Raw genomic sequence first — 27,846 nt, 5'->3', positions numbered from 1 at the left:
ATCAGATCATTGATGCTTGGCTAACATGATTGTAATTGTTAGACCTCCATTATCAAATCACTCAAATCATCATCACCAAGCTATCACTAATAAGGTTGTTGAATCACTATCACATAACAACCACAGCCACTATATTTGATCTTCTATCAAGGCAACCTAGTTAATGTCACATTCCTATTATTTTCGCTCATTCTTGCAATATTAATTTATATTATTTAAAAACAGACATTCTTGTAACATGTTTCTGAATAAAAGAACAATTATTATTATTACTATTATTCCATGAATCGTTTGCTAACCATCTAAAACTAATGATGAAAAAATAATTAGACTTCCATAAAAAAATAAATAAATATATAAATAAATAAGGAAGCAAACAAAAACTGATTAATGTCTCTTCAATCTTTAAGCTTTATTTAAACAAGCAGCCAAACATACAAGTATATCGTTATTACACAAGTCACCCAATAATCAAAATGATTTTTTTTTTTTTACATCCTCCAATAATTCATAACTGATTTATTTTTGGAGCATTTACATAGATACCACCCAATTTATATGTATTTGCATATCTACACCTCAACTTCATTTCTCACATTTATACCACCATTTTATGCTTATGCATAGCTAAGGTGGCATATATGTAAAAAAAATATATAGGTGTTAAATATGTAAATACATAAGAATAGAGCTGTACGTATGTAAATCTTCCTTTATTTCTTACACTCTTAGCTGAAGCCATAATAAATATATGGATGAGGATCTGGTTTTAGCGCCTGTCTGATGCGATGGACTCAGCAGAGAACAAATACTTAACCCTAGAGAGCACAGAATCATGCGTAGGATCATAAGGATGATCCTTTGAAGGAATCTCCAGAATTGCAGGAACAGGTTTGTTGTAGCTATCCACCAGAAATCTTATCATGTCCGCCACCTATACCATATAAAATTGCATCATTATTAACTAATCCCAAAATGATTTTCTTTCTCTATTCATGACAATTCCATGTGTGCATGTGCAAATTTGGATGTAGAGGCTCACGTCGCCAAAAGGAATTCCAACCCCAGACCTGAGGGGTCTTATACCAACGATGTCAACCAACAGACAGTGGTATGCAGATAAATATGAATGCATGGGTGAAAGATATGTAAATACATAATAATTGTGTGGTATGTATGCAAATGCCCCCCATAAAAAAAAGAACCATAAATTCATCATTTTCAAACATGATCTTTGTGACCAAGCAACCAAAAAAGTCATTGGGAGTTTGAAAACAAAATGAGCACAACAGCACTAGAAGTACTTACATATTGACTGATAAGAACTATTGCGATATCCTCCTTTGTTGTGAACTCTTTGAATGCGTCTTCAATAGCTTTTACAGTTGTTTCTAAGAAAAAAATTCAGTCATAACTGGTCAGCAAACTGAAATGAGATTAGATCAAAGAAAACTGGGATATGTCTATAACATTGTTAAACCTTCAATAGATTGTCGTGACCGTAAAATATTTCAATTATATCAATGCAATGATGAGGACATTTACGTACATACCATACAATTCTTATGCATTTACGTATCCAATACCTAATCTTTCATATTTATATATATACCACTATTATTAACTTTTTAAGAGTGAAATACACCTTTTTTTTCCTGAATAAGCTTATGACACCAAGTGTTATAAATGTAAATATGAAACTTTAGGTGTTATAAATCTAAATCTTCCTAAAGAGAATCTAGGACTATCTATGACATGTCATTTTGCATGGAGTGCTAATTGAACATAGTTACGTATCAGACCCACCATTGAAATCAGAAAGTTAGCTGAAGCCCATTACTTTATCACTCATTTCCATCTCCTATTTATCAGGATTCAGATTTCATATTATACTGGAAGATAGATATTGCCTTAATATATGAAAAAAGAAAGCACTATGAAGATCCGGTATCGAGTCATAACCACAGTGGAATCAATGGTGCACAATCTGCAACATATTTTATAATGGATAAAATTACATTGAAGGGCAGGAGCAAATCCAATATCGCTCCAGAAGATGATCAAATGTAAAATAAATAGGAAGATTTAAATACATACCACTCAATTCCTATATAATATACATGTATGTTGCCTCGCCTGTGCTTGAAAAGATGCATTTCACTTTTTAAAAATCAAAAGTGGTATTTTTTAAGTGATATAAAAGACTTGGGTGGTATGAACGTAAAATATAAAGTTTTGGTGTTATGTAAATACATGGGAATTGGGTGGTATGCATGTAAATGCCCCAAATAAATATAGTAAAGAAATCCAATATGTTTCACACGAAACATATCTAGAAGATATGTTGCATCAAAACACCACAATGACATAAATTAAATAATGTACCCTGAAGTGAAAAAATCAAAAGAATTGCAGAATCGACAAGTTAGAGTTGAAACATAAAAGCAAATATGGAAACCAATGATTGAGAAAAAAAAAATTAACAGAATTGAGTAAACATGGCAAACTAGTCAGGTGAGTTGAATCGAATAAAAAATAGGAGCAATCACATACATAATACCAAATTCCCACAAATTTGCATACTAAAACCTTAACTCTACCCTTTACAATTATAATACCCGAATTTGTCATATCATATAAAAAATATTACTATGTTAACTTTTAAAAATTGAAAAACATCTTTTCATACATAGGTAAGGTGGCATATATGTAAAAATTTAAGTTTTGGTGTTAGAAATGTAAATAGATAGGAATTGAGTGGTACGTATGTAAATATTCCTAAAACAAAGGATAGTCAATATACTTGAGTCCACAATGAGGTAGTTGGTCTTTCTTCGCAAATCAACATTACCAACTCCAGCAAGTAAAAATCCAGTCACAGTGTCCTGAATCGTTGGAAAAAATAAAATGTAACTTTAAAAACCTGCAAATTGTAACAGAAATGGAGCATGCAAAACAAAAACCTTAGCAGGTGGCCAACTCTTTCAAAACTTTATTTAATGAAAAGATTTACCAACACTATGCAGATTATGGAATCATTCCAAGGATTCACAGCTTTTCAGATATTTTAAACAAGAGTTGCAATTTCTTCATCAGTACATTCGATTAAATGAATAAAATGAGACAAATAACATTGAAAACATGAGATTCAAACCTATACTGATGTAAGAACGGATCTTGGTCCGGCAATACCATGGCAATCTCTAGACAAACAAAGGAAGAACGCTTGGATTGAAGAAAACCATAGTTAAATTACTAGTTTCTATTTAACATCTGCAACAAAATGCCCTATAGCATTTTATAATACCATTTTAAAGTAGCCATGACCATTAACTTAGGGGCCATTTGGGATAACTTTTAGATTTTGTTTTGCTTATATTTTCAATTGAAATAAAACAAGTTTGATATGTTATAGCATATTTAGTTGTTTTTAAACTCACTCAAAACAACTTTTAGGTGTTTTAAAAAAAAATTAATTTATTTTTTAAAACAAAAATTAAAAGACACAATAAATACAATAAACAAACATATTTTAAAATAAAAGCAAAAACAACAAAAAATAAAAAATAAAAAAAAATATCCCAAACAAGCCATCAACTTTGGCCTCATCACAATCATTCTGCACAGCTCGAACGAAGTAATCCTAGAATTTTTAGAAAAGAACAGACACATCTCAGAATCCATTTAAACAGCTTCTAAGGCTATAAAAAGTGTAATTTTTAACTTCTAAGGATTATCATGACCATTAAAGCTGCACTGGTACTTCTCAATCATTTACTCGGTTCCATCACATACTAAGTTCTTGTTGATTCCACTACAATCAACTCAATCTCCACTTTGAGGTCCTCCTGTAACTTGAGATCGTTCTCCTCGGCAGAAATAGTAATCTACAAAAGGATTTTCAAAATATTCCTCATAATTCATCAATAATGGTTCTTTCATATGACCTTTAATAGACATTCATCACCAACTATATAGCGCACGCACTTTGCCTCAAACATAGACCTTCAATATGTCTAACGTTTTTCTTCATTAGATCTCATTGGTATTTATTTCCTCTTCATGTAATGTCCTTTACAATTGATGGCACTTCCTCTATTGAACACCATTTTTTTTGGGAGATTTACATGCATAACACTCAATTTGTATGTGGATAAGAGTCCGTTATGATACCGAAGGAAACCCAAACCACAATAAAAATAGAAATATTTTTGTTAAATTACAAGGGATTACAAACAAGGACAGTTGCAATAAGAAAATACAATACAAACACAAAGCTAGGGCGTGGATCAGGGTGGCGGTGTTGCGGTTGTATGTGGGGTGGAGGGTGATGGCAGCAGGAAGGTTTAGGAGGGGTTGTACAGGTTCAGATTGCTGTGGGGAAGAAAAGGGAGAGGGTTGTTGTTGGGCTATATGGGATTGGACCGGAGAGGTGGATGGAAAGGGTGAAGGGCTGCTGTTGAGCAGTTGGAGTTGGGCTAGAGTGGGGAAGTAATTGGAGAAGAGCTGCTGTTGGGCTGTTGGACTGTAAGGATTGGGCTGTAGAGGGGAAGGAAAAGAGAAGGCCGGCTGTGGGGAGGTTGGCCATGGGGAGGAAGACGGGACCACGGGAAGGTGTAGTGGGATAGCTGTGAGGAGAGTGACAGCTGCGGTACAGGTGCCTGTGGGGAGGTGGGGATGTTGCGGGTTGGACAGGAGGGAGTGCGGGTTAGAGGTGGAAGTTTGGAGTGGGAGACGGACCGGCAGTGATTCTGGCAGAACGGAAACTGCAGAAGGATCCTGCAGGTATTACGTCTGAAAATCGCTGCCGGATGGGCTGAGGGAATCAAGAGCTTGCTGGACGGGATGCAGGGGAAGCAGCGAGCAGGGTGAGGGTGGAAGCGAGCAAAAGAAGGAAACAATCACCAACAAGGAGAGGGATACAGCCGGAGCACCACCCTAACCATCGGATACAACCCTAGAGGGGAAAACAGAACGTCGACAGCTGGCCTCACAAACAGAAATCGGAAAATAACATAAGCTGAACCCTATCACTACAAACAATATATAAATAGAAGAGGGATGGGAGGGAAATGAAAATATAAAGGAGTGAAAATTCCCGCCTAATGAAAGCAGGGAGGGGGGGTGGGGGCGGGCGGGGGAGACACCCCCCCCCGCTTTAAAGAGTCCTCTCTCAGTTGAACCGATTCTGGCCAAACCGTTTCAGTTTTTTGAGAAAAACTCGCATGTCACGTTCTCAATGTGACATTTGGTTGGCCTAACCCTGGCCTCTATGAAGGATTACAAACAAATTGCATATGCTAAGAAGTTGATCTCCAAACTAAGGAAAGATGGCAATCTCTGATCTAGAATTGGGGGGCTAAGAAAGAGTCATGAAGTTTATAGCAAAATAGAGAGCGAGATGGGGGTTGGTTAGCCTCTTTGGCTGCAAATTGGAGAGAGAGATAAAGAAAAAATTATTTAAATATTCGAAAGTTAATTTTTATGTCCCAAGTCCTCCAACTTAACAGAAAATAGCCAATGAGTCTATCCACAATTACAACAAATTTGGGAAATTTTATCTTAAATTTCTTACATCCATTCAAATTATGGATAACCATAGCTTAAATCAACAAAATAGTCCATTGAATCTCTCCTTGACGTATGGTTGACAATGAAATAGGTGCAGAAAATTAGAGGGAGAATAATGGTTAGCTTCCTTGATTCCATCACATAAATATATTTTCTATCCTATCTGTCACTTTTAATTTAATATTATAATTTTGAAAATTATAACTTAAATTTCTTAAATTGCAAATTTGATCTTCCAAAGAAATAGTTAAAAAAATAAAAACCTTTTGGATCATCTTCCACTTCTATGACACTTGCTCATACATTTATTCACTGAGCAATGACAAATTGGAAATAAAATCAACTCTTAACTAAAAATGCTGATCTTTCTATTTTTTTTAATCTAATCTAAATAACTTGTCCTTTTGATGTGACCATCTCACTGTGATCTTTTTGGTTCAGAAAGTTCATATGCATGCTAACCGACTTTCGATAACTAAGATATTATGATTGATTATAATTTGATTAAACCTGAATGAACCTAAAGTTGATGTACTATTCCAAGAAATGAATTGTATCTCTCTAAAAGAACTCGTACAAAGAAAACACTTATTTCTTACAAAAACTCTTCATAAAAACTATTTTCCATCTTTGAATCCTTTAAACCAATCACGACATCATGTTTGGCCTCTTGGATATATTGTTGGCATCCATTGGTACTCATTCTATAGTCCATGTTGGTACTCTATATGATCCTCCTAGGCTTTATTCACATCTTTTTAGACTTCACATGAACTACGTACTCCTCTGTGCACATTTCATTGGGTAGATCAACTAGAAGTACTTATTGATCCTTTACTTCAACATCTCTCTACATAGATTGACCCACATTTTCTTCATATAGTTTTTCAGATACTAACTAGGCAACAAAATTTCAAAAGTGATCAGCTTTATGATCGTCAATCTATTTAGGCATATAATTTGAGAAATTAGAAAAAGTTTCAAATCCTGTAAACTTCTCTTAATTCTACCTTCTCTTGATTAAAAAATTTGTCTGCATATAACATTCTAAGTTTTCCTTTAATCTCATAAAATCCATAATGAAATTCCTACTGGTTGAAACCACAATCTCCTATCAACTTAATCTGGAAGTTGGGGTGTGCAAAATACCTGTGGAATAAACATGAAAATATTGAGAAAAAAACGCACGCAAGAAAGAATTCAACATCCTGTTATTAATCAACAAACTTCATTGCAAAGGATGATTAAATTTGTCATGTTCATATTTATGTGGTGCATTTTAGATGAAAGAATCTCATCTCTGTACTGAATAAATAGAATAAATTTATGCTTCAAAATTACAATTTAATAATTTTCTCAACTAACTATTATCATGAGCCATTAAAAAGCATAGAGGTAACATATTGATGCTCAAGGAGTTGCAAATAGCTTAACAGTAGACAAAAAATAATACGGGTTATACAAATTTAAGATAAACTTTAATATTATTCAATATAAATGGTACAATATGGTGAAAATAAAAAAATAAAAAACACCAAGATGGGATACAATGAAATTGAAATAGCTTAAGGGAAAAATACGGATGTCTTAAAGGTGTGGTAACCGTAGATAACCATAAAACAAAACATAACAAGAAATAGAAGAGGTAAAACTCATACAAAGATGACTGATTTTACTACCGAACAAATACATTGTTAAGATAAGAAGAAAAAGAAAAAAAATCCTCCTAAAAAATAGCATTACAAGCTGCAAACTAATATTCATGAACCAAATTATAGCATGGCGATTAAGCTATAGGACGCATTACAAATCTTATGAATTGATCTGAACTACAATAAGATTTTTTTTTTTTTTTTGACACCATGATCAGTGACACCATGATCAGTAGCATACCATGATCAGTAGCATCTTGCTTGCCATCTACATTTACTATAATAACATAATTGTTATTTAACAAGCACAACAACGCTACAATCAAACTAAGTGTCCTAAAAGATGTTCTAAATGCCATGACTAAAAGGGTACTTACATGCTTGAGATGACACCTACATTTTTACACCTCAGGTAGAACCTACAATGAAGAAACTTCAATTCTGATGTTCAAGATTTAAATGTTAGTCACAAAAGACAAGAGACATGCTTCACTATACTTTTACATTAAAAAATCCTCCTCTTCAATAGTAAAATTGGCCTAAACCAAACCATACAAATGTGAACATCATAGAACATTCAAAGCAATCTCAATTTTATGTTGTCCAAGTTTAGAACCCAAAAACAAAATTATATGATCATACCAGCTAACCATGATCTCAAAAAACTCCTATAACATTACTGACATGTTTGTTCTTTAGCTTCCTTTCAAATAACATAAACAAAGTTCATTTTAGAGAAACCTCCAAACAATTATATGCTTCATGTTAAAAATATAGATATGATTAAAATGTCAATACTTCTTTTCTACAATGATCCAAGGACTTGATCAAAAAATTGACATCCATAAATAGAAGCTATACAAACTGAATTCAACTTCACAATTGCTCACGGAATTCTCGGACAACATACATATAGCAATAGAAATAAACAATCCTTTAAGAATGTTAACTTCATCTTTATTGTGTAAACTTAAAAGAATCCTATTGCAGTATTGCATGTCGCTAATTACTTTATAAATTCCATGTAAACAATTTTAGTTCTTAATCTATACATTAAGCTGAAATCAATTCCATAATTTAGATATGTGAAGCCCATACTAATCAATTCCTTAACATGTAATTGATACAAGGCTCAATTATGAACCATTACCAAGAAACATGCAAATTACATCAAACCATAAGCAAAACCAAAAAGAATATTGCTACACTCCCCAAGCAAATGTACCAAAAAAAACCAACTTGATGTCCTCTTTGCTTAGGCTGCCCAATAAAAATAGAGGAGAGTACGATATAAGTCTGCTTGAGAAGTATGTGAATAGTACACTAAGGAAAAAGGAATCCAAATGGATTTTTATGTAGATTCTTCACTAAAACAAAAAATGAGCCTATTCAGAATCTATGAGTGCATCAGTGTAAGTAGGCGTCTAAAAAAGTCGCACAAAAATAAATGGAGCCATGTTTGAGTTCGGTTCATTATTTTTTCACTATTAGTGTTCAGTTCATAATCACCAATATTTGATATTTCTTTGTTTCGGTTCAGTTCATTAATATTTTTCTTTCAAGAAGATCAACGAAGATTTTATAGATAACCATGGCCTAAAGCAAGAAAACATTCCCTTGGATCTCCCATTGATGTATGGTTGAACATGCAATATGTGGTGAAAATTAGAGGGAGAATAATGGATAGTTTCATTGATTCCTCTCAAATATCTTTTCTATCCTATTTAAACCATCCACCCCTGATTTGATATTATAATTCTGAAAACTAAACCTTCAATTTTTTATTTGATGTTTGATCTTTCAAATATATGTTTATAAAAAAGAGCCATTTGGATCACATCTCCCAATTGTATGACAGTTGCTCAAGCAATTAATTGTGAAGAGAAATTGGAAATAAAATCAACTCTAAACTAATGATGTTAATCTTAATCACATCATAAAGAGTATTTTTTTTTATCCAAGCAGAACAACTTGTCAATTTGGTGTGACCAGCTAACTGTGGCCATTTTAGTTTATAAAGTCCACACGCATGATAACAAATCCTTTGATAAGGCTAAGATATTTTGAGTGAACATAGAGTGATCAATCTTAAATGAAGCCCAAGTTGATTCATAAAGTCCATATGCATGAAAAAAAATCCTTTCATAACGCTAAGATATTTTAATTGAACATAGAGTGGTCAATCTTAAATGAAGCTCAAGTTGATGTACTATCCCAAGCAATGAATTATACCTAACCAAAGAATTAGTACAAAAAGTACTCCTTCTATCTATGAAAAGTCTTCATAAAAACTATCTTTTCACCATTGAATTCAATAAATCTATCCCACATCATGTTTGGCCACTTGGGTTTATGGTTGACCTCCTTTGGTACTCATTCTATGGTCCAAGTTAGTACTCTATGATCCTCCTAGTTCTTATTCACATCCATTTGAACTTTGCATTAAGAATGTACTTCTTTGTGGACATTTAATCAGGTAGATCAACAAGATTTAAAGAAGTGTTTATTGATTCTTTCCATCCTCATCTCTCTTTGAAGATTGAAATTTTCTTCATATTGTTTTGTTGTTACCAATTAGGCGGCAAGGTTTCAAATGTGGTCATCGTGGCAATTATATGATTGACAATCTATTTGGTCAAATAATTAGAGATACTGGAAAAAACATCAAATCCTTCAAACATCTCTTACTTCAAACTTATCATGATGGGAATATTTTTGCCTCCATATAACTTTCTAAGCTTTCCTTTAGCCTAAAAAAGTCCATAGTCAAAATTCCTACTAGTTGAGCCATACTCAAATATCAACTTAATCTACAAGTTGTGACGTGCAAAAGACTAATGAAACAAGTAGGAAAAAATTAAAATATGAGCTATCATTATTCTCATCGAGAGAAAAGTGAGAATAAGACAGAGCAAAAGAAGTTGGTGGCTTTGCTCCTGAGAACTAGTATACTAAAACAAATAGCAGTTTAGATCATATACTACTCTAAGAGCGACAATGTACACATTATTGCCAAAATTTAAGAAAAAAACATTCGCAAGAATGAATTCAACGTCTCATTACTAATCAATAAACTTTATTGAAAAGGATGATCAAATTTGTTATGTTCTTATTTATGGAGCAAATTGTAAATGAAAGAATCACGTCTCTATACTAAAATAATAGAATTAAACTATGCTTGGCAATTACATTATAATAATTATTCTCAACTAACTGTCATTGTGAGCTATTATAAAGTGGAGCGGTAACATGATGATGCTGGAGTTGTGAATAGCTTAACAGTCCACAGAAAAAAAAAATATTGGTTTAATGGTTTAAGATGAATTGTACTATTATTCAATATAAATTATACAATATGGTGAACGTGGAAAAATCAAAAACACCAAGATGAGGTACGACAGAACTGAAATAGGTCAAGGAAAAAAAGACGAATGTCTCAAAGGCATGTAATGGTAGATAACCCTCAAATAAAACATCAGTAAATAGAAAAGGAACAGCTTATACAGCGAATATTGATTTTACTGCTGTACAAATACATTGTTCAGATAAGGAGATAAGGAAAAAATCATCCCCAACAATAATAACATAAGCTATAGAGAAATACTCACAAACCAATTGGTGATCAAGCTATAGGATGTATTGTGAATCTTAAGAATTCATCCCATCTACAACAAGAAATTCATCCCTTTTTTATATACCATAATCAATAGCAGTAGCAATTTCCATCTTCCTTTACTATCACAACAGAATTGTTACTCAACAAATACAACTAATGCTACAATCAAACTAGGTGTCATCAAAGATGTTCTAAATGTTAACACTAAAAAAGTAGTTGCATGGTGGAGATAACACCTACTTTTTTTAAATCTCAAGTAGAACCTATAAGAAAAAAAAACTTCTATTCAAATGTCCAAGACTTCAAAGATAGTCACTAAAGATATGAGTCACTATATTTGCAGAGAAAAAAAATCTCCCTCATCAATAGGTACATTAGCCTAAATCAAAAACAGATACATCAAACAAATGTAAAGCTCACAAAACATTCAAAGCAATCTCGATTTAATTTTGTCCAAGTTTAGAACTAAAAAATAGAAATTATCGGGTCATGCTGGCTAGCCAAGATCTTAAAAACTTTCTAGGACATTACCGACATGTGTACATAATAAAATTTGTTTGAGAAATATTATATAAGTTTGCCTGAGAAGTTTCTGAATGGTACACTAAGCAAAGAGGCCTCCAAATGAATTTTAATGTAGATTTTTTACTAAAACAAAAAAATAAGCCTAATCAAATCTCCGATGGGATCAGTACAAGTAGGTGCACAAATGAGTAGCAAAAAAAAAAATAATAATAAAGCCATACTCAAGTGCAGGTCATTATTTTTTCACTATTAGTGTTCGGTTCATATCATTAATATTTGTACTTCTTTGATTGTGTTCAGTTCATTATAATTTGCATTCCAAGAAGAGGAATTAACACAGACAACTATACTAATAATAAAAAAAAGGATTTTGATCATGCTTAAATAAAATGTTAACGTTCGGCTCATTCGTTAACAAACTAGCCAAAAAGAACTGCACAAGAACTGTTAACAAACATCAATCATAATGACCGTCCTTAAGGGTAGATATCATTTTTGACTCCTCCTTAACACTAACCCGAATGTAACATATAAGTCAAGCAGATGGTAATATAGTGTTGTAAGAAATTTAGTAACTAGTCAAGCTCTCCTCCTGGTAGACATGGTAGCAAATCTAAATATATTTTTGGAACACCACATATGAGTTGGTTACCATACTGGGTATGCATCAATAAGCAAACGAACAAATTATTTTAGGAAGATTTGCATGCATACCACTCAATTCCTTTGTACTTGCATATATAACACCTAAACTTCATTTTTTACATATATGACACATTACCTATATATGAAAATGTGCATTTCACTTTTAAAAAGTTAAAATGGCGGATTTTTTTATGTGATGTGAAAAATTTGATGATATAAATATAAAAAGTAAAATTAAGTTGTTAGATATGTAAATACTTAGGAAGTAGGTGATAATTCGTTGAGGTATTTTTAATAAAAATTTTAAGAGAAGAAATATATTATGCAGAAGCATAAAAGAAAATTAGCAAGTATTGATAATCCAAAAGAGCAAAAAGTATTAATCACTTCATCCTATGACTAAACAATAAAGATGCAATAAGCCTCAAGCAACTCAGAGGAGAAGCTACAGTCATGAAAACCTCTAATAGGTGAAAATACACCAACTTTAATATACAAAAGGAGCATACCTCATCAGCAATCATGGCTATAAGAGCAGAACTCTTGGTAGCTATCTGAGTTCTTCCAGCCATTGCAAAAGACTGCGAAAAAAACCTGAACAGTTCAGAAATAAAATAATTATAAATAACGGTCCCACAATATTTAATAGGCTGACTATAAAGAATTCTTATCATCCCAATACTAATGAAGCAATACAAAATGTGTCAAGAAGCTATAATTAGACAAACTATGCAATACGTAAAGAGTATCAAAATAATATTAAACTTAAAACTGGTTCTTCAAGTTTAATAAACAGGGAGCAAACAACACAAGTAGGACACTACAGAAAGATTATGAAAGCCCCAAGATGTAGCCTTCCAACGAAGCACGCCGGTTATAGCAGCAATAGTATTTCAAAACACATTTATAAACCTTTATTTAGCAAACTTAGAAATAGTGTTTGCATGGCAAATAGCTGTCAACTTAAGCCTATCTCAGCTATTCTAAAGTCCGCTTTATCCATCTCCTGCACCAATCAATACATATCCCCACAAAACAACCCACACAAATAGGAAATTGGGTTCCCTTATAACTAGAAACCCCACCAAAATAGGAAAATATAAAAATAGGCAGTATCTAGTAAATAAAAAATCAAATATTGAAATATATTCCAAGTAAAGAAGATAAATTCCTTCATAATCAAGCACACGGGTCGGCTACTTCCTATATGCATTGTTCATCATTGTTTATTCTATATAAAAGTTGTATATGGTATAAGTTGGCCAAATGGTTGGAGCCATTTTTTTATAACTTCATATCAAGTTGTGATTTAGGTTGACTTAGGGGTTAGGGATTTAAATGTAGATCTAAAAAAGTACATTCATAAGTTTATATGGAGAATGTGAAAAAATATAGTTTTTGATTGGTAATCTCTACCAAATCCTATTGTAAAAAAAACAGAAGAAAAATTAATCGGGACATCCTTTTGAATAATATATCCCATCTGCACGAGATATAAAAACTCAATTTCACCACTTTGTAGGAGGAATCATTTAGAGAACTGACAAAACTTAAGAGAGAAATGGAAGCGGGCATGATAGCAGAGCAAGTAAAAAACATGGTATAAAATATGATAATATAAAAAAAAGAGATACTTTGTGATGCAGGAAAATTATGGAGCAGATCATTCACTGAGAAAAAAATGGTAGAGATTTTAAATTCATAAGGTTTTAAGTGTCATTCATATAGTGGCATAGATTTTGAAAAAGAAAAAATCATTGATTCTATAGTCACTTTTGAAACTGTGATTCGCATAAGTAATTGATTATTACCTAGTTGAATGCCAATAAGATCTAGAGAACAATAGAAGAGGCCGTAATGTCACAATAAATGAAGAAATATTGGTTGATTAAATTGGATGCGCGAAATCACTACTTAGGTGATGTTGATATGACTTTTTTTCCTCAATTTAGCATAATAATTAAAAAAAAATCATGACCAAAACAACACAAAGAAGAAGGGACTAAGTTTTCATATGATTACCAAATCTGCTGGTTCAACTGCGAGAATGACAATGTATGGTTAAACTTTTAACATGACAAGCCACCTTTTAATGGTAGACAAAATAGCTAATAAATCTAAAATACTTAAAATGATCATACATAATACTTAATATTCTAAAGAATTTTAAACATAATATATTTTACATCCCCCAAAACTGCATATCAAATACTAGACCTTAGTTTAGCTAATCTCAAGGCCCTTCTCTTTTATATTTCTCTCCATTATTTTGAATTTTGATTTACTAAAGAAGTTTAATTGATCACAATTATGTTATTCATAAATATCACACATCAACATTCAATAGGTTGATAAATCAACAAACAAAACCGTGAAAGTCTTTTATAAAATATCCCAATAAATAATACAAAAAAGAACTTGATGTTAATCTTTAACGTAAACATGCTTTGATCACTCCACAAGTATTTCTAATGCTAACCACTATAACAACCACACATTTATACATAAATACATATATACGTGTGAGAATATATAACCTTAAGCGAGAGAGACCAATACTAGATGTTCACTGGGAGGGTTGACCTTCGGTGGTCAAGAGAAAGCATCATGCGCCGTTGTTGGGGAAGCTTTGTATGTTTGGAGTCTAGAGGCATAGATCAAGATGAGAGGGCTTCAACAAGAGAAGAATGTGAGAGGGTGTTCGCATGACTAATACCTCTCGATGAAGGAATTGACTATGCAGTGTAAGGGTGGTATTAGAACAGTAGCCTAGTGAGACATTTGTGTTGCTATTAAATTTCAAGTGTCATGCAATTAAATAGAAACTTTAAAATTTTAGATATGTAAATACCAATGTTTAAAATTGCACATATGGCTATTGTGGTGTTTTCCTTTCGTGAGCTGAGGCATAAGCCACGAGGCAGTCTGAGGCGTAAGCCTCACAGTTTGAAAATTGTGCAAATCAAAATAAAGTGATAAACAAAATACAGTAGCATAAAAATTAATATTTATATTAAACAAAGACATTAATATTCTATCATGGTAAAAAGTAAAAAATTAGGTTTATACGAAATAACAAATTGCGTAAGTTAACATCACATAATAACATTCACAAAATAACAATATAATGTAATCATCAACTTATCAAGTCATTAAACTATCATAATGAAAAAACACATAAGATGAATTTAGAATAGTTTACTTCTCTTACTTGAATTGTCCAACCAACATAATAATATGAAATGAAAATAAATTAAAATATCAAAGTAAAACATAAGATGAATTTAGAATAGTAGACTTCTCTTACTTGAATTGTCCAACCAACATAATAACATCCATAGATCTAAATAAAAATATAATAAATGATCAAAAGTTGGAGCAACTGACGATGATGGCGGCAAGAGAAACTTGTGATGGTGACGGCAAGAGCAACTTACGATGGTGGTGGCAGCTAGAGCAATAGGCAACTATAGCAAAAGCAGGTTGCAGCGGCGGCAGCAGACAACCGACAACCGACAACAACGATGGGAAGCTTAACTAGGGAGAGAACTATTGTTTATGAGAGTACAAATTGGGCTCTTATTCAAACTGTCTATATTTAGGTAAAAAACTAAGGGTCTGTTTGGGGCGGCGGCAGCTTATCAGCCTTTTAGTTGCAGTTGCGCTGCCCCATGAAGCTGCTGCGAAAAAGCTACCGAGGAGAAATTGATTGTCTGTTTATTGCAGCTGCGTGAAAACAGCTGTGAGACAGTTACTTCTGGAAAAATGAACATCACGTCTCTGTGTAATATTCATGTATATAACAAAATATAAAATAAATTTTTAATTAAACAAATTATTTATTAAACAATAAATTAAAATTAATTAATTGATTGATTTTATTAATTAAGAAAACTTAAAAATATGTTTATAAAATAATTAATTAATCATTAAAAACTAATATAATAATGTATCTAATTATAATAAATTTGGAAATATATGAATTTATTATTAATTATTAATCAATTAAAATTTGGAAATATATGAATTTACTATTAATTATTAATCAATTAAATTAATAAAATTAAAACTTGAAACTGCACAAGACCCCCAAGTTTTAATCCTCACTGTTCGATATCGATACAAAAGCTCTCAAACCCATCGTTCCATCCTTTGTTCACGCAACCAAACTTCATCTCCTTCCCTGTTCGAGTACATGAATTGTAAAACTCACGAATTTTCTTCCTGTTCCGATATACCTCATCATTCCGCACTACATAAGCCACTATGATCCTTCCTTTCCACTGCCGCGCATGCCTTCTCTTTTTATTGAGAATTGCAACTAAGCTTCACTTCTCTCCCTACGCCATACCATCATGATCCCGCTTCGTTGGAGATTACCGTGGGATCGCCTGATCCTCATCTGCTGCGAAGCTGAGGTAGGTGGGATCCTTTTTGTCGTCGTCAAGGGCAAGTGCGTAACTTGCAGGAGGAGAAACGCGGGTCGGGGGATTGATCCTGCGACCCGCGTTTTGCTTAACTGTCGCCGCACTGTGGAAAAAACTCCGCCTCAAACGGGTTGGATTCACGGGGGAGAGACGCGTTGCGGCAAAAATCTGCCCCAAACGGACCCTAAGTAAGAGAGGTGCATGACTTAATAGAATTGAGGTGAGGCGAGCATTAAACAATATGAGGTGTACGCCTCAAAGCATTTTTCTTCGGAACAACATTGATGTGGGCCTCAAGGCGCGCCTCAAATTGTGCAATTTTAAATAGTGCTAAATACAAAAAAATTGGGCGGTAGATATGTAAATCCCGAAAAAATTTGTTCGATGTTGAGAACCAATAGACCGTTAAGCTCCTTCTATATCATGACTAGGTCCCTCTCAATTTGTTCAATTCATTTGTGAAGAAAGATTTCTTATATCTGAGAAGATTTATAATTCACTAATCTTAAAAACAATGTTTTCTTAACCAAATCTCTATTTCTATTATTTTAGTTATCTCTTAAAAAGATCAATTTCTCCATTTTACGATGACAAATCATGAATCTTGTTCTTTAATACTACTCATGAGAATTTTAATGTATTATAAAGATGAACCCAATAGTAAATCATATTTGTGACGCAACAAGGGAATAATTTTACTAAACAAATAGTGGTTAGCCAAGCTAGGTTTAATATGAAATTCGGTTGGGCCTTTAGCAAAAGAGGCATTGATACGTTAAAGTAAAAAAAAACAGAATAAAGTGCATTCAAGACAAATTTTAGTCAAGATACAACAGATCAGTTAGAAACAAAAGTTAAGTTACCTTTAAGAAAATACCTCAACATTTTTCCCACATTCCAAAATCAACTAAGATCCTTGAATGAGATAATTGAGTTGGATTTAAATATTAAAATAGGTGAAAAAGGACTCTGTTTACTAATAAAGAAAACTTTTTTTTTCTTTCTACTTTGGTTGAGGAACTCAAGCAATCTTCTCCAAGAAAGTCTTGGCAAGAAAGATAATGTGCATTGTCTGGTACAAAAGTCGAGTGTCAGACATCTAAAATGACTCCAAAAACACCAATTAGTCAACATAAAACTATTTTAAATCAAATGGGTTTGCATTAAGCTAAGTGAGACAAGAAAAACAATCAAAATCTACAAGTTCTTAACACAACACAGGTAGCTTCTACTCTCACTCTTAAGACTGTCCCCGTAAACCTATTGAAAATGTTAAAACAGTACAAAATCTCAACTCCTACAAGTAGGGAAGAAAAGACAACAAAGAACAAAATAGAAAAAAAAACACTATTTCGCAACTATTTGCCATGTATTGTTTTAATTGTGACAGTGATATGATAAAATTGATACTAAACCTAAAGACAAAACAAATCTAACGAATTGAACCACCAAATAGTCCATAATGTATGAGAGTAAGCCGGAACTATTAGGAGTAAAAGAAGTAGCGGTAAATAAAACCTACGGGATAGCCTGAGGGGGAAGAGAAGAGTTGGAATAGAGTTTAGGGCGGGAAAGAGGGGAGGCAAAGGGATATGTTACACGTGCAGAAGATGAGAAAACGATAATGCAGAAAAATCGTGGATTTGTTGAAGCCCTAAAGGCAAAGGTAAATGTTACCTGTGTGGAAGAAATTTAGGGGTTTTGAAGAAATGAAGGGTTACCTGTGCGGCCAGAATAGCTGCTCAAACGACTCGAACCTTCTGAGTAAAGGCAGATATAATCCTCACCAAAATTGATCTAAATTAGGGGTGTAGGCAAACCAAGAGCAAGTCATTAATGAGCTCATGAGTCAAGTTTATCTAGCCACGAGCTCCAACTCAATCTCAATTATTAAACAAGCTCGGGCTAAATTTTTCTAAGCTTGACTCATTGGCTTACAAGCCAGTTTGATTAACTGATCGATAGTCATAACGATGCCTTCACAAGCTAACTGTCATCACAAACCAAAACAATTTCTTCAAGTTTTATTCTTGCACCAGTCTCGTGGTATATTGTTGCTACAATGCCACCTCCTTTATCAATCATACTTCCAGCCTATGAAGAAAAGCAAAGCACACGGAAAACTACAGACGCTGGTGGCACTTTGAATTCACTTGGCTGAGAAACACATGGAGAAGTATTTTGCCACTTTTCTATTCCATTTGGTTCATTAGGATAGCGTTCAAAAGGTCCCTTGGAAGATTTAAATAGCAAAGCCATGCTTGAGTTATGCTATGGACAGTTGGTCAGACTATTACCTATGGTGAATACAGACTTTAAGCAAGAATTAACCATCAATATTACGCACCAAATAATGATATGGGTGAAAGGATTTGTAAGTTTAGTACTTCTCAAAAGAATTTGGACGTGTTATCAAAAATGAACCCAATACTAAATCATCTTTGTAAAGCTACATGGGAAGAATATTACTTAACAAATACAGGTTAATCGTAAATGAAATCCGGTTGGGCCTTTAGTAACAGAAGCAAGGATATGTTACAGCAAAAAAAAGAACGTATAAGCTGGCTTCAACACAAATTTTAGTTAAATTAACGGAAGGAGATCCAGTAGATTAGTTGGAATCAAAAGAAAATTTATAAAATAAAATACCTCAACAGTTTTTTCCACATACCAAAATCAGCGAAGATTCTTGAAGGAGATAATTAAGTTGGATTAAAATATTTAAAAGGTGAATATTGGCTCTATTTGCAAAATAAGAAAAGAACGCAGCTTATCTTTTTTTTTTTTTCTATTTTGGTTAAGAAGATGCAGCCAATCCTCCATGAGAAATTGTTTGCAGGAAAGATAAAGAACGTGTTCTGTCACAATGCAATTATGGTACCAATGGCTGAGAAACTATTTAAAATAAATAATAATGCCAAAAGTGCTAATATAAAACCAGTCAAATATGTGTTCAGCCAAACCAGTCGAAATAAACTAAACCAAACAAAATAAGGAGGAGGATCTAATCTTCAAGACCTCCAAAAAAGCAATCCTACCTAACAAAACTTGTTATGAACATTAATTCGAGATTTGCAACAATAAAGACCTTTTGATTCCTTAGAAGTCAGACGTTTGCCCAAAACTTCCAATAAGCACGTCGGACATCTAAAATGACGCCAGAAACACCAACAAGCCTCATACAACTACTTCAATTCACATATTACAAAATCTTAACTCATACACGTATAGAAGAAATGACAACGAAAAACCGATGTCATAATAGCCCGTATCCTTTTCATCGTGACAGAGATAGTATAAAATTAATCCTAAACCAAAAGACAGAGCAGATTTCATGGCTTGAAACACCAAATAGTCGATAATGTATGAGAGGAAGCCGGCAAGATGAGGAGTGAGAGAAGTAGCCAGAAATAAAATACGGGAATCGCGTGAGAGGATGGAAACAAGTTGAAATGGAGTGTAGAGCGAAGTAGCGTGGAGGCGAAGGAGAATTTTACCTTTGTGGAAGATGAGAAAACGATGGAGCGGAAGAACCCCGGATTTGGAAGATGGTTAGGGTTTTGCTGAAGCCCTACAGTTGTCAGACTAGCGATTGCCGAACCTTCCGAGCTGTGAAGGCAGATGTACTTATGACGGGCATTTACACATATACGCCCAATTCTAACGCATTTACATTTCTAACACGTAAACTTTATTTTCTATACCTATTATATTATCATCATTTTAATTTTTAAGATATCACATACTTCTTTGCATGCATAAGGCTATAAAAACTAAAATTTAGTTGATATGCATACACCAAACCCATCGAAATGGATCTCAAAGTCCTCGAACGATATCGAATAGTGGAAATTAGAGCATCAAACTAAAGAAATATGATACGAGTGATAGGAGCCGACTATTAGCAATCAATAGCTCAATCAGAGTCGACCCCCATACGGTGCAGAAGGACTCCATCGGTGAATCACAACTGTAGCCCTGACCACCCAAGCTACTTACAAGAGCATCTGATCGCAACTAATCGACCAACTGATTTTTACTTTTTTAAGTAAACTTGTATCCGACTCTTTCACTGTCAACAAGTTGATAGAGGTCAACCTAGACACTGTTGACAATCCCTGTCCAACTTTTATAAGCAAACTCGTACCATACTCTGTGGTCCCTAAAGTCAAGAAATCCTCATAGAGTTTTGAGAATGCCTAGCATAGAGCTAATCCCAAAAGCCTGGTTTAGCTCTTGAAGTGGTCATTCAAAGTCTAGCCATTGACTCGAGTGTTGTTCCCATCAAACAATCGCTTCCGAGAATGCATCTCGAGATAGAGTTGATGGTCGTCGAAGAGACCTAAAAGCTTATCAAAGTTGGTTTCATTACAAAAGTTTCCTACCCTACATGGCTCGCGAACATCGTACCCCTTCGTAAGAAGAACGGATGGATATGAGTTTATATCAACTTTCGGGACCTCAATAAGACTTGCCTAAAATATGATTTTCCTCTGCTCATAACAAAGATGATGGCAAAGCCTCATCACATGCGATGTTTTCATTCTTGGATGGCTTATCGGGTTACAATCAGATCTCGATGGTCCCAAAGGAAGAATAACAAATGGCATTCCACACACTTATAGGTATCTTCTGCTACATGGTCATGCCTTTCAGCTTGAACAACGTCGGGGCAACATACCAACGTGCTATGACACACATCTTCGACGACCTGCTACATCATGAAGTCGAATGTTACATCGAAGATGTACTAGTTAAGAGATATTCCACATAAGATAATCTTTCAGATCTAAGTGTTGTCTTTGAATTCTTTATAAAATACCATCTGAAGATGAACCTATTAAAGTGCATATTTGGCATATTTTTTGGGAAGTCTTCGGGCTTCATATTCTGACATTGGGGTATTGAGATTGACCCCAGGAAGATCAAATCCATCACTTTCAAACTTAGCCAAAAAGGGCGTTCGTCTCCACTAAGATAAAGCATGTCAGGACGCTTTCGATGATATCAAGTGCTACATGTTGAATCCCCTGTATTAGCTGCTCCCATCCCAGGAAACTCCCTTATTTTGTATATTGGCACTCTAAACAAGTCAGTAGAAGCCTTTTTAGTCCAAGTTAGCTAGGATGAGAAAAAGAAGGCTCTATACTACTTTAACGGTGTTTCATCCTAGTTTAATGAAATATCTGCCAATCTAGAGATATTGTTTGGCATTGATATTTTCACTTCAGAAGTTGAGGCATTACATGCTCTTGCATCATATTATTCTGATCTCAAGAGTAAACCACTAGCAGTATTCGATGACTCGCCCCACTCTAGCTGGACGATAGGCGAGATGGGTCATGCTCCTATCACAATTCGACATATTATATGTCCCTTAGAGAGTCAACAAAGGACAGGCTCAAGCCAATTTTCTAGTGACATACCCGGTCCCAGCTAACTCGTCATTTAATTATGACTTTCCATATGAGAATTTGTTACTCATCGACTATTATGAATGGGATTTGCACTTATATGGGGCGTCTTCTTTGAAGGAAGACCCATTTGAGGGTGAAAGTCGGCATCGGTTTTATTTTCGTGTCGGTCAAACATAGCATTCTTTGTTATTCCTATAGCTTGACAGAACAACGTATGAATAACGAGGTATAATGCGAGGCTTGACTCTAGGATTGGAATTAACCATCCAAATGAACTTCAAAAATATCAAGGTTTTATGAGGATTTGTAGCTCAACATTATCCACGTATTGGGAACTTATAAAGACCTTAAACCTGCCCTCTTAGCCTATCATAAGAGGGTTATGACATTACTAGAGCACATCCTTGATGTCATGTTGATTAACATTTCTCGTTCCATGAAAGGCAAATATGGCGCTCTAGCTAAGATAGCAATGAGATATCGAGTTCTACTGGAGACCCTGTTACCGTAGTTATCCAAGATCAAAGGGTCCTATCATCGACGTGTCCCAAGCCATAGGGTGCCACCCCTGCGAGTGATGAAGGTGTGATACTCTCTGCTTCTGACAAGCTATACGATGATTGTCACTAAGCCATCATTACTTAATTGATGAAGGGAATACTTCCTGATGATCGCTCTCTAGCTGTTAAAATTTAAGAGAAAGTGTTGTTGTATATCATTATGAATGGTACTCTCTACTAATGCTCATTTGACCACATGTGGTTACGATGCATTAGAAGGGATTAGATATAAAAAATCTTGATTAAGGTCCATGACGGTCTGTGTGGGTCCCATCAATCAGGCCACAAGATAAAAATCAAGATTAAGAGACTTGAATATTATTGGCCCTCGATGACCCTTGATTGCATAGAGTATGCAAACATTGTCATCATTGTCATGTATTCAGTCTGACACCTCACCCACCCTCAAATGCACTGCACCACACAGTTCCATCATGGCCTATTGAGGTCTGGGTAACCGATATACTAGGGCCCATCGACCCTCCTTCCTCTAAAGGACATCGATTCGTTTTTACAGCCATTGTCTAGTTCTCTAAGTGGGTGGAAGCCATCCTCCATTAGGGAGGACAAAGCTGAAAATTTGCTGCATTTTTTAAAAATAATATAGTGTATCAATTTGGTGTATCGCGCCGTATCAATTTTTAATAATGGGCTGACTTTCATAAATACCAAGATAAATCAATTCGCTCAACACCACAAGATTGATTGGAGTTGCTCAACTATATACTATCCAAGAGCCAATGGCTTGACCGAAGCATTCAGTAAGACTTTGCTCAACCTAATGAAAATGATCCTTCACGCTAACAAAAAGGAGGACATGAGAAGCTTTCATAGGCCTTGTTGGAGTATTGCACTGCATATTGTACCCCAACTAGCTCTACCCCTTACGCTTTGACATGCGGGTTTGAAGCAATCCTTTCATTGGAAGTTGAAATGCCTTCGCTGTGAGTTTCTCTAAGCAACAACGTCAATAGTGATGATAATATCTGACTCAATTGAAGGATCTTGATAGCCTCTAGTGTCTCAAGCTATAAGTTCAATAAAAACTTGAGTTATACCACGCGCTGAATGGTCAGAGCTCACAATAAGTTGGTGAGTTCAAAGACAATCATGCTTGGAGACTTGGTGTTATTTTGTGTTGCCTCATTGTGTCTCACCATTGAAGGTATGGCAAGTTTGAGCCCACATTGGAGGGACCATTCATGATTGACAAAGTCTACAAAGGAGGTGCCTACTTGTTGTTTGATGCAGGTGAATCTCATGTGATGCTCCCTATCAAGGAGTGATACTTGAAGAGTTACTATGTTTAGATTCCTTTTGCTTTTCATGTACTCATCATACTTTAAAAAAATTTGATGTTCAAATTTGTTGTACTTTGTAACCCAATTTTTTAGCAATAAAGAAAATACATTCTCTAATGTTTCTTTGTTACCCAAAAATTATTGTGACTACTTTACACCTGCTAAAAGGTCGTTTAGGGTACATAATAGTCGCGTGCAAGGGAACTCTTGCAATTCTCTTAATTTGATTGTCGATAAAGCGAGTTGTGACTACTTTACACCTGCTAAAAGGTCGTTCAGGGTACATAATAGTCGCGTGCAAGGGAACCCTTGCAATTCTCTTAATTTGATTGTCGATAAAGCGACCTATACCTAGTGCTACTAATAATCAACATGAGAGAAGCCATGCTCTTCTCTTATCACACCTCCAAAGATCCGCTCTATGTAGGGTCTGAAACTGAAGTACCCACTCATCATGAGTCTAGTAGACATGCATGTCCCATTCATCACATACAAATGTGGTAGACAGACTTATCTCGCTCATCGTATGCAACGAATATCCCTCAATGGTTATAGCTTAGCTCAAAAACTAAGCATCTTTTGGGGTAGACCACTTTGCTAGTCTAACTCTTTTAACACTTCCTTGGAGATATGAGCGATTGTTTTATCGTTTCGTCAGGAAACACATGTTGTATTGGCTACAACATTCTGCTTACCCAGTTGATTCATGCCTAAGCGGGATACTTTCGTACATTCGACAAGGCCCCATGGAACCCCCTTCATTTGGTGCTTGACAAAGTACCTTGTATGGGTTGGGTTGCCTTGGTCTTCCTCAAACAAGGGATTATTCTGTCAGCCCTTGAAGAATCCCCACCGGGAGTCACTTCGCAAAAGCTTGTAAAAGTGTTTCTGAGACGAAATATTGTGTTCGTCCAACCCTCAACGACTGATTACTTCACAATGCCCTCCCAACAGGAATGACATCACTAGTATTAAGAAGTCTTGCCAGGACTCATATCGTAAAGCCCTTGGCAAAGGTATCCCTTACGGTCTTGGATTACCTAGTCCAACCGATCCACGTCAAACAACACGATTGACTTAGGTACTCCGCTACTCTATTAGCAAACATGTTCATCACTATGAGCCCTTGCTTACATAACTGGTCCATTTATAATTGGTACCTCTTGGCAGCTGATTAAACTGTGAGATTCTCCTCAATAAGACTATCTTACTCATTCTGAGGAATCCCCGGTGAGGGTCGCTTCATTAAACCTTATAAAAGCACCCAGAGGTTGAACTGTCTTATGCATTCAACCATGTCAATACATTTTTGATATTTGAATCAACTTGGCTGATTGTTCACCACGTTATGAACAGTTTGTACATGCTTAAGCACTCTACTTGCTAGTGGGTCCATGCCTAGTTAGAATACCATAGCTTCAGACTGATCAGTGATGCTTCTCGTAAAAAATTGTCTTATGGATCTTCATGGGAACATTCTTCCATGGTTAGCTTACCTCGTGTGCCTGACCACCTTCATATTTTATTTAACTTGACTAATTATTGTTCCCTTGTCATAAGACATGGTGTGTCAAACCAAGCCCTTAATTGTCTGGTTGATCCATGCATAAGCCGGGTGTCCTTGTGCCTGCCGAGAAAATCCCCATAGATGGTCACTTTGCTAAATCTTGCAAAAGCTTTGTGAGGTTGGATTTCTTTGTTCGTCCAACCCCCTTCAATACCATGTTCGACTTGATTGATTCTCAATCATATGAACTAAATTCTCTGGCGCTTAAGCGCGGCCTTCTTTGTTTACCTGGCGCTTAAGTGCCAGATCTGACGCTTAGACACCAAAACACATTTGCACATTTTTCACCTATTTGCTCCAAATTTGATACTTTTTCACTCCTTTAAGCATTTTTTCACATTTTTACCTGTACCTGAAAAAAAATATAAAAATACCTTCCATTAAAACGCAATATCTCAAAAATAGGTATAAAATGTGTCTAAAAACATTATATATTTTAGGTGTATCAAAATCCCCCAAATTTTTAGGTGTATCAAAATCTCCCAAATTAAAAATGGTACTTGTCCTCAAGTGACACTTCAATATTTAAAAACTAAATATGTATGATATGCATATGAGTTTCTTTAGGAGTTACTAAAATTTAGATTTATAAATTCAGTAGTCCAATTTAGAAAAAAATATTTAGTAAATGAGACCAACTTAAAGTTTAGAAATTTTTAATGTTAAGAAATATGAAAATATGAGTTTCTATCTAATTCAGAAATATTGTAGATTCTCCAAATTTAGAATTTAGTTCTTTTATTATCTCCACTTAAAAATTTTTATTAAGAATAATTTTACTTACTATATTATATTTATAAGCTTAAGATTTTCTCAAGTCTTATACTTTAAAAAGATTAAATGTAGAACCAATTTTTCATTAGGCACTAATCCTCAAACTTCTCCTCCCTTATTTTTTTTCTTTTTTTTTTCTTTTTAGGCAAGGATTACTATATCTAGATAAGTCTTTAATGATTTTGAATTCCACTTCTCCTTCCGTAAAGTAAATTCTTGATATAAAACTTTTATTTATAAATAGATTTTTCTTTTAAAATTAAGTTCACTTGTAGTACATTTGAGAACAAATAAAATTCCAGTTTTGAAAATATTTTTCATCCCCCCAAATTTAAATTTTTAACAGATTAAACAGTTTAGCATTAGATTTATATAAGCATAAATGAAAATTTAAAATAACATGCTAACAGGAATTTTAAACCCTAATGATACAAGTATAAAAACTAAAAGCAAGAGTAAAATTAATCTTTGATCAAATTTTCTATATTTTCATTTTACTTTAACATGTAGAGATTCAAATAGACTTCTAAAAAGTGGGTATAAACATAAAAGCAAACATACACACTACTCACATCACAATCTTAACTTAAAGACAAACTTGCAAACATGATAAAAGAAAATAAAGGGTAGCAGTTTCAGAATTTTCACATTTAAGATCTAAGCTAACAAGATTTTCTACTTTACAATAGATATGAAATTAAGTTAAGTTCTAAACTAACTAAATCACAGTACTAAACACAAAACATACTATGCTAAAATTTAAAAATAAAATATTAACTACCACAAACGTCATAATAATAATAAAACATAAAAGTCCAAAACACAACATAGTTCAAAACATCACACAAATACAACTGTACCTAGTACCACATCACATACTCCAGAACAACTCATGGACTGAACAATTCTCTTTAGCAGCCAATTGTTGAAAAATTGTACTGACTTGAGAGACAGGAGGAATTTCCTTTCTTCCCCTACTCTGTTCTTGAGAGGTTGGCAGAGTAGCAGCAATCTTTTGGACATTTTCATGTCCCTCGGTATTCATAAGAGGATAGAATTTACCTCTTCTCAACATCGGATAGATTTCTGATAATTCTTCCTCCTTTTCATAAAATTTTTATTGTGCAGCAGTTTTCTCATAGATCTGCTTTTTAGCCGCTTTCCGGGCTTTCCTATTGCGGTTTCTTTTCTGAGATCGGGTCAAAGGTGCAGTTTTTGAACTTGATCCAATTACAAAAGTTAAAGGTGCAGCAGTTAATCCTTCAGTTGGATTTCCTATTACCATGATTTCTTTTCCCAAATTGTCGTATCCCAAATGGGCGGTAGCTCATATGCATCGGACCGTCAAGGTGATATCAACGAGGTCAAGGAGTGACAGGGCTCAAAAGGGCTCAACAAAAAGACAAGGAAAAGTAATCCTAAAACGTAGAGGTAACTGGGTCGGGGTACCACGGACCCGTCATACACAGCTACTAGGACCCTAAGTCTACCTGGTCGTGAAGGTAGTCGACCCAACACAACCTGAGATCCCCGGTCAGCAATCCGTGAATTGCATCATCCACGGGAACCTCGGTAGCCCTAAGGTCAAAGGAAGGAAACTCTATCCTATGACTACAAGCTGGAGCTCCAAGAGGTGGGACTTATACCTGCCGAAATGACAAGGATGCCTCTGGAAAGAAGAGAAAGTGAAGGTTCAGCTACAAAGCTGGAAACACTCCAAACAAAAGGACTTACACCCCATCTGGGTCGGGGAGTCTTCTAACGCCCTAGGCGCACTAGACAACCACCTAT

General features: G+C 34.6%; 1 protein-coding gene across 2 annotated transcripts; it reads right to left on the bottom strand.

Annotated features, from left to right (window-relative positions):
- Nucleotides 1-387: 387 nt before the first annotated feature.
- On the bottom strand, nucleotides 388-20,062 carry LOC110025880 (V-type proton ATPase subunit F). 2 transcript variants are annotated; one of them, XM_020726565.1, is made up of 5 exons: nucleotides 19,934-20,062; nucleotides 12,519-12,603; nucleotides 2,804-2,885; nucleotides 1,309-1,391; nucleotides 388-934 (listed from the first exon to the last, which is right to left on the bottom strand). In XM_020726565.1, exons 2-5 carry the CDS (start codon nucleotides 12,579-12,581, stop codon nucleotides 770-772), a joined length of 393 nt encoding a protein of 130 aa, XP_020582224.1. In that variant the 5' UTR covers nucleotides 12,582-12,603; nucleotides 19,934-20,062; the 3' UTR covers nucleotides 388-769. The 2 variants fall into 2 exon arrangements, with proteins under 2 accessions (XP_020582224.1, XP_020582232.1); XM_020726573.1 differs by having other exon boundaries at nucleotides 12,519-12,590.
- Between the last annotated feature and the right edge of the window lie 7,784 nt (nucleotides 20,063-27,846).

The sequence above is a fragment of the Phalaenopsis equestris genome, unplaced genomic scaffold, assembly GCF_001263595.1.
Source record: "Phalaenopsis equestris unplaced genomic scaffold, ASM126359v1 Scaffold000002, whole genome shotgun sequence".
In the NCBI taxonomy this organism is placed as follows: Eukaryota; Viridiplantae; Streptophyta; class Magnoliopsida; order Asparagales; family Orchidaceae; genus Phalaenopsis; species Phalaenopsis equestris.
The sequence above is the reverse complement of the archived record's forward strand: the minus strand, read 5'-3'. Positions and strand labels throughout refer to the sequence as shown.